Below are 8,683 nucleotides of genomic sequence, written 5' to 3'. Positions count from 1 at the left end.
GTGGTGCACAGTAGAGGAAGGCTACTATGGTTGCCACGACAGCAGGCGGCAGTGGGTGTAATTGTGGTGGCCGAAGGTGGATGTCGTTGGCGGTTGGTGATGACTGGAGGTGATGATTAGCAACTGTGGCTGAAAGCCCATGTGCGATGACCTCAAGTGACAACAATTTCAATGAATTTTTGATGTATTGAGAACTCGCCCAAATCCAAGAAATTTCAAATACAAAAAAAAAAAAAAAACTAGAGGCATTTTCTAAAAAAAAAAAAAAAACTAGAGGGTTGATTTTAAAAACACAAAGAAAATTACACAGCATTTATTTTACTTCAAATCAAATATCAATATTCTCAAAATCCATGCATTTGAAATATTTTACATAGCTTTTACTTCAAACCAAATAGCCCCTAAAACATTTTTCCTCTTACTATAATCCCCTCATCCTCCTACTGTAATCCCCTCAATAGTGTCACTTCCTCCTACCAATCTTTTAGCCAATATTATACAATTAATACTTTAATAATCATACAAATCTGTACATTATAACTACAGAATTACAAACAATATTATATTTATACACACACGAAAGTGGCCCCTTCTTTTAACTACTTCAAGCTCTATTCCGCCCGACTAAATTAATGGCCTTTTGGGCCTCCAAATCCCAATCAATCCACCATGTTGCAGCAACAATAGAAACAGCACAAGTTATTTGGGCCGACAAAAGCCCAAAAGAAAGCCCAATGAAACCCACATTTAACCCGAAGGCCAACAAAATGGCCACCGGTGCCCCAACCAAGTAAAAAGAGTAGAGGTTAATGGCGGCGCCTAAAGCCGGGCGGGCGCACCCGCGCAGCACTCCGCACCCCACCGTCTGCGGGCAGTTTCCAAGCTCACATAACCCGATTAGGGGGAGCGCGACGCGTGTCATACGTAGAACGTCGCTATCGGATGTGAAAACCCGGGTCCACGCATCTCGGCCCAGCGTGGCCCACGCAAAGCTGAAGCAGGAAGCTAGAAGGGACAAAGCCATCGCGATTGCAGCCGCGGCTCGAGCTTGGGCGGGCCGGCCCGCCCCGAGTTCTTTGCCCACTCGAGCCGATGCCGCCGCTGATAGAGTCGCCGGAAGAGTGTAGAGCAAGGCGGTGGTTTGGATGACGATTCCTGCGGCAGCAAGGGAAGATTGTGGGTCGGTTAGATACCCGGCGGCGATGGTCATGATTAGTTCGTACCACCACCATTCTAAGCAGACGGACAGGCAGCTGGGAATTGCGAGATGGAGAAGCGGCAACCATGTGTCGGATGATGGCGGCGGCGGCGGAGGAGGAGGAGTAGGTGGTGATAGTGGTTTTGGCGGCTTCAGGGGAAGGTATGTGTGATCGTCGACCGTGGCGGAGGGCTTAAAGTTTTGATTTTGGGGACGGAAAAAGTAAACGGCGAGGAGGAGGAGGGTTGCCAAGTCTGAAACAGAGGAGGAGAGAGCGATGCCAGAGATCCCGAGGCGAAGGGAAGAGAGGTAGGGGGCAAGGGGGAGGTGTAGGGCGAGGGAGGAGAATGTAGAGGCGGCGGCGAAGGGGAGGGGACGAGAGAGAGAACGGAGGTAAGAGCGAATGGGGAGGAGAAGGGAGGATGTGAGAAGGGAAGGCAAAGAAGAAAGAACATAAGCATGGGCAATGGCAGCGACGGCAGGATCGAGGCGGAGGAAAAGAATGAGAATGGATCGGAGAGAGAACCATAGTGCGGCGATGGGTAAGGAGACAATGAGGAGGAGAAGCATCGTGCGGCGGAGGGCGGAGACGGCGAGGGAAGGATTGCCCGAGCCGGAAGCTTGGCTGCAAATTGGGTCGAGGGCGAGGGAAATGCCGGAGAGGATCGAAAGGCCGGTGATGTTGGTGAGGCCGACGGCAAGAGAACCGCCGGCGAGCTCGCGAGGGCCAAGTCGACCCATACAGGCGACGGAGACCATGCCTTTGAGGTAAGAAACGAGGTTGGTGGCGACTATGGGGACGCAGATTCTCCTTAGCTCCCTAAGCTCCGCTGATATCTGTATTTTCACAGTCAATTTGTACCTAAGTTTTCTTATAATAAATAGAATAGTACAGAAATAGTTGGATGGATGATTTATTTGTGTACCTCAGCTGTTGTGATGGTGTACTTATCGCACTGCTCTTCTATAGTCATGTTCCTGTCTCTCTGTTGTTCTCTCCTCCCCTGCTTCTGTTTTTGTTATTCGGACTTCGGAGAGAGAGAGAGAGAGAGAGAGAGAGAGAGAGAGGAGAGATGGAGCAGGAGAAGCAACTTTGGAGAGGTATTTATCCACCGGAAAAAGGATTTAAAAGACGCGGAAAAGTGGCAGCTCTAACTTCTGCTATTGCTCATAAAGATTAAAAGATATAAAATTGGATAAACATATAATTATTGAATTTGTATCATAATAAGGAACAATTATTACGTCCTCTGACCTGACGTAGAGCTACGATCGGCCGCCAATAACATGTTGCCACGTGCTTTTACTCTTTAACGCGCGGCCCAACGACTTGACCCGGAGCGGAACCCGGAAATGCTATGTTCGCGATTTTCTCGGTATTGCTTTGCAAAAATGAGAAATACCGCTCTGTGAACACCAAAAATATATAAATACCGAGTTGTACCGAGTTTTTCTACAACTCGGTATTTGCTCTGGATTTGCTCGGTATTGCTAGGTATTTTAGTGTTTCTTAAATCGACTTTTTAGTACAAAAATTACATCTTTTTACACAAAATAGTTGTTTTAAGTAGTTATAAAAAAGGTGTCACAAACGAAACCTAAATATGTATGTGATGGAGTACAAAATATTCAAACTCAAATTCCAAAAGTTCAAATAGATATTTAATTAAAAATTTAAATTGATATATGCTGATATAATAAATATTAAAGTTATTTTATAATTATTTATATTATTATGATAATGATGTGACTAAATTAGCCAAGGACTAGCTCATGCTAGATTTATCTATGATCTATTGATATTTAATAGATTTTTTTTTTATTCAGTTTTCTCTAAAAATTTTTAGCAAGCTTTCAATGCGGGTGAAAATATCCTCTGCGCTCTGCTAGGGTTAGCGGGGTTTTCTCCCGCCTCTTGCTTACCAGCCGCCTCCCGGCCGGGGGTTCCTCCCCCATGGCCGTGAACGACTTTCCCCCTCTCCCTTCCACCTCCACCTCCACTGCATCCCCTGCTTCCACTGTCCTCCCGCTTTGGAAAAAACCTTTTAAACTCCACCCCCCAAGTCTCTACCGACTTCTCCCACTCTCTAACCTTCGTCCATACTCAGAACCTCACTGTTGAGTTCACCGCCGACCAGTTCAACGCTAGAGCTCCGGAGTGGTCCCTTTCGCTGGTTGGCTACTCGATCGGGAAAAGATCCTTCTACGAAACCCTTCTCTCTGTGATTAAGAAGGCATTGCCACTTAAAGGGTCAATTTCTTTGCTTACTATGGACGAGGGATTTTTCTTGCTCAAATTTTCTGCTCTAGAAGACTACGAGTATGCATGGATGGGAGGCCCGTGGTTTTTCTTTGGTAAGTCGTTCATACTTCAAAAATGGACATCTGATTTTGTGCCTAAAAGGGAAGAATTTCCTTCTATCCCCTTATGGATCAAAATATTGAACTTGCCGCTATCTCTGTGGACTCCGTAAGGTATTTCTAAACTAGCTAGCTGCATAGGGATTTCCATTGCTGTTGATGCATTAACTGCTGCAAAAACTCGTTTGACATTTGCTAGAGTGTGCGTTCAAATTACTAGTTCCTCTCTTCTTCCGGAGGAAATTTTTTATTCTGTTGAAGGAAAATCGTTCCCCCTTAGAGTCCAATATGACTCAAAACCGGAAAAATGTTCACAGTGTGGCTCTATCATGCATCCCCCGACCTTATGCCCAAAAGATCCAATTTTTAAAATCGAAAATGCCGAAAAACCTAGGGGAAGAAGTACCAGTAGAAAACCTAAACACACACCGCCACCAAAACTTTACATCCCTAAACCTCCACAAATCCAAAAAATCACTCAGCCTAATCACGACCTACCTCCTCAACTTTCTATTCCCATTGAAGATCAAAATCCCAATTTAGGAACCTTAATCCCGAACCTTAACTCTCCGTCTGGAGATGTCCAGGACATCACTGACTCAATAGGACAGATAAAACAACCTGTTACAATCACTACCAAAAACAAATTTGAAGCCTTGAATGACCATGACAACACTGAGGAGACTCTGTCTTCTTCTTTCCATCAAGGCAAAGCCGCATTTACACCTAAAAGTGACCCTACAAACACTACTAATCCAAACCTCAACAGCCCTTCCCAGACATCACCTCGCTTACATCAACCTAACATCCCTTCCTCTTCTATGGAACCTACTACCTCTAGCTCCACTTCATCTAAAGCCCAACCCCCTGCTAGCCAAAACCAAAAACAAACTAGAGGCAAAGCCAAAAAGGCCTCTACCCCCAACCCAAAGTCCCAATGACCTTGCCCAATATTGCAGCCTGGAATTTGCGTGGGTTCAACAGCCCGACCAAAGTATTTAGCTGCAAAAAACTAGCCCAAGTTAACCATATTGACCTCTTCTTTATTTTAGAAGCTAAAATTACTCAACCCAATTACAATGACCATTGGTTCCTTTCCAACCATAAAATCTTCATGTATGAAGCCACCTGTGACAATTTCAGTTACTCTAGTCTTGGACGCATTTGGGTTAAATGGAATGAAAAATCTGTTAATTTTGTGCCACTCAAAATGTCAAATCAATTTATTCATGGTCACATCTCTGTCAATGCCAACATCTCCTGTGCTGTTACTGCGGTTTATGCCAGCAATTCTCAAATTGAAAGACAAGACCTTTGGAAGAGCATCCTTGAAATTGGAAGTAATACTTCTCTCCCCTCGGCAATTGTAGGGGATTTCAATTGCTGTCGTAATATGAATGAAAAAAGTGGTGGCACCCCTCTCTCCTATTCTAAGCTTGGTGATTTTAATAGCATGATTTTTAATGCTGGTTTGCATGACCTCTCTTATATGGGCTATTTCTTTACCTGGCACAACCAGCAAACCCACAACCCAATTCACATTAAGTTGGACCGTGTGCTGATTAGTGATAGCTGGCTGAATTCCTTTCCTAACTCTTATTACATTGTAGAAGACCCAGATTGCTCAGACCACTCCCCCTTGATTCTGGTGAACTCTCCAACTGTCAACAAAGGGCACCGCTTTATGTTTAAAAATTACTTCTTGAAGAAACCTGAATTCTGGAACATCTTATTAGAGGTCTTTTCCCTCCCCAATGAGAGCAGCCCTTTAAGTTCCCTCAGCTACAAACTTAAGACCCTCAATAATGCTATGAAACAAAAACTCTGGTTCAATGCTAATAACACTCAATCCCAAATTGATGCTCTTAAAGATCAACAGCACACTATGACTACACGGCTTCAGCATAATCCTTTAGACCCTGCTCTCAACTGCTTGCTGAAGGATGTCAATGCTAAACTTGCTTATTATCAGGATACTCTCACTAGTTGGATGCTTAAAAGAGCCAAGGTTAAATGGCTTACTAATGGAGAGGATGATCTTAAGTTCCTCTACTCTAAGATCAATATTTCGCAAAACCACAATCGAATAAAAGTGATCTCTAATGACCTGGGTACTTTCACCAGCCACAAGGATATTGCTAATGTCTTTGTTAACCACTTCAGAAATCTTTTTAACACTCCTGCCCCTTCCCCTCCCATCCTCAACTCTCATAATATCCCTGTGGGAAACCAGATCCCTACACACCTCCTCTCCAATCTTATTGCTCCGATTTCTATTGAGGAAATTAAGCATATTGTTTTCTCTGCTAAGCCTAATGCTGCACCTGGCCCGGATGGTTTCACTTTTGAATTCTATAAAGCTACTTGGAATACCATCAAAACTCAACTTTGCAAAGCTGTTATCTCCTTCTTCAACACTGGTTACATGCCCAATCAAATTAAAGCCACTGCTTTAGCACTTATTCCTAAGCAGTCTCATGCTTGTAATGTCAAAGACTATAGACCTATTGCTCTTTGTAATGTCACTTATAAAATCTCTAAGGAGGTTTTATTCAAAAAAGGATCATCTCTGACAATATCCTTTTAGCTACTGACATTCTGAGCAGTTTCAACCAGAAAACTAAGCATAAGTACTTTTGTGCCAAATTTGGCATCACTAAAGCTTTCGACTTGGTGTCGAGAGACTTTCTCTATCAAAGACTTGAGGCAAAAGGCTTCCCAGACATGTTCATTTCGTGGATTAAAGCCTGCACTACTGATGTGCACTTCTCTGTTTGTATTAATGGCATGCTGGAAGGGTATTTTAACTCCACCTCTGGTATCAGACAAGGCTGACCGTTATCTCCTTACCTCTTCAGTATTATTATGGATGGCTTATCTTCCTCCTTTGACTTAGCTACTGCTAATGATGAATTCAATGGTATTTCGATTGGCAAATGCTCCATCTATCATTTACTGTTTGCTGACGACCTTCTTGTGTTTGGTTTGGATTCCATCAAGAATGCTCAAGCCCTTAAAGCTATTCTCAGCAACTTTGGTGATGTTTCTGGCCTCCATACTAATCCTATTAAAAGCTCAATTCTTATCTCCAAGGATACCAATACAGTAAACACTATTTGTACAATCCTTTATATCCAGCAAACCTTTAACCCAATTACTTACTTGGGTCTTCCGATTTTCTATAAAAAGCTCAAGTCTGCTCATTTCCAACCTCTGATTCAAAAAGTTGCTACTCTTTTAGATGGTTGGAAAGCTAAAACATTGTCATTTGCTGGAAGGATACAATATATCAAATTTACTATATGTAACACCTTGGCTTACTGGATAAGAGGGTCTATAATACCTAAAATTTGTTGTAAACAGCTAAGCAAGATGTGTGCTAGATTTATCTTTTTTGGAGACATCAATAAGAAAAAGCTTCACATGGTTTCTTGGAAACATACTTGCATTCCTAAGCAAAATGGAGGTTTGGGAATCCCTTCTCATGATTCCCTTTATCATAGCTATGGTTGTTCTGTTATTTGGAGGTTCTTAAATAGCAATAATCTTCTTTTTGACTGGAGGAGGGCAAAATATCATTCTCTGTGGAACATTATGGCTGCGAACTGTACCCAATATTGGAAAGATCTTAGTAAGATTGCTGAAGGTATAAGAAACTGTATATCTTTTACTATTAAGTCTTCTAGCTGTCTTTCTGTTTTTTGGGACCCTTGGTGTGGAGGTGTCTCAATTGTTGGTTACTTGATTCAAGGAAACATGTTACCTGCTTTTAAACCTTACTTTGGCTGGATGGTGAAAGATATTATCTGGGGGGACAACTGGGCTGTTCCGAGCTTTTTTGATAATCAAATTTCTACTCTTATCAATATTGTACCGATTGAGGGCAATGATGACAGCCATCTTTGGCTGAGTAAACTGAATCCCAAATTTGCTGATTTACGTAAGCATTATTTTAGTCACCTGGAGGTGGTGAATTGGAACAAATTTGTATGGCATAAGAGAGCCTTCCTTCGTTTTTCTGCATACGCCTGGCTCGCTTTTAAAGGAGGGCTCAAAACCTCTGATGCTTTAGCTAAACGTGGAATTTCAAGTCAATACACTTGCTGCTTCTGTCACTGTGCTGCGGAAACTATGTCCTATTTATTCTATGACTGCAGCTTCACCTTTAATGTTATTAAATGTTTGGATCACTTTTGATGAATCCAAACCTTTTTCAAGTCTATGATAGCATTTTTGAGCAAAATTTCAACAACCATGATAGATCTTTATCTGCTCACTGCTTCTGCTGCTATTTATCACCTTTGGAGAGCAAGAAACGAAAGGTTGTTTGGTGGAATTATCGACAGCCAACTGACTGTCATTGCTAAAGTCAAAAAAGCTATCTTACTCAAAACTCATGGCTGGAAACACCCTTGATTTACTGGAGGCCTTTGCTGTTGCTATACAGGACCAAACTCTTCGCAGAATTCTCCATACCTACTGCATTCTGTTCTTTTTGTGGTGCCTATTGAGATTGTCTTGCTTACAGGTTGCTGGTTTTTGCAAAGGACAATGATGAATGCTGTTTCTACAGCTGCCCTTAGGACGGCCAATTTGGCAACCAGGGGTTTTTGCGTTCTGGCCGACCCTCTCGACAATCAAAAGCCAGAACGATCTGAGTCCTTATAACTCTATCTTAAGTTCTTTGTATTGTTTTGCTTCCTTTAGAACTACCAAACTCTATTTTTTGAGCTTTTGGGAGTTATAGTTTGTCATTTACTTTACTTGTAATCTCTTTTTAATATGAAAGGCTTTTGCCCCAAAATTTCCCCCAAAAAAAAAGAAGGTTTTATTTGTGACGGTTTTTTTAGTGTTTCTTAAATCGACTTTTTAGTACAAAAATTACATCTTTTTACACAAAAAAGTTGTTTTAAGTAGTTGTAAAAAAGGTGTCACAAACGAAACCTAAATATGTATGTGATGGAGAAGAAAATATTCAAACTCAAACTCCAAAAGTTCAAATAGATATTTAATTAAAAATTTAATAAATTGATATATGCTGATATAATAAATATTAAAGTTATTAATAATATTTATATATTATATAATGATGTGACTAAATAGCCAAGACTAGATCTCTCTCTG

General features: G+C 41.7%; 1 protein-coding gene across 1 annotated transcript; it reads right to left on the bottom strand.

Annotated features, from left to right (window-relative positions):
• Positions 1-327: 327 nt before the first annotated feature.
• On the bottom strand, positions 328-2,542 carry LOC110113806 (protein DETOXIFICATION 55). The gene is made up of 2 exons (XM_020846508.2): positions 2,125-2,542; positions 328-2,035 (listed from the first exon to the last, which is right to left on the bottom strand). The coding sequence occupies exons 1-2, from the start codon at positions 2,170-2,172 to the stop codon at positions 605-607; spliced, it is 1,479 nt and encodes a 492-aa protein (XP_020702167.1). The 5' UTR covers positions 2,173-2,542; the 3' UTR covers positions 328-604.
• Positions 2,543-8,683: the final 6,141 nt, after the last annotated feature.

The sequence above is a fragment of the Dendrobium catenatum genome, unplaced genomic scaffold (assembly GCF_001605985.2).
Source record: "Dendrobium catenatum unplaced genomic scaffold, ASM160598v2 fragScaff_scaffold_1163, whole genome shotgun sequence".
Taxonomy (NCBI): domain Eukaryota; kingdom Viridiplantae; phylum Streptophyta; class Magnoliopsida; order Asparagales; family Orchidaceae; genus Dendrobium; species Dendrobium catenatum.
Note: the sequence above shows the minus strand (reverse complement) of the source record. Positions and strands in the feature narration are given on the sequence as shown.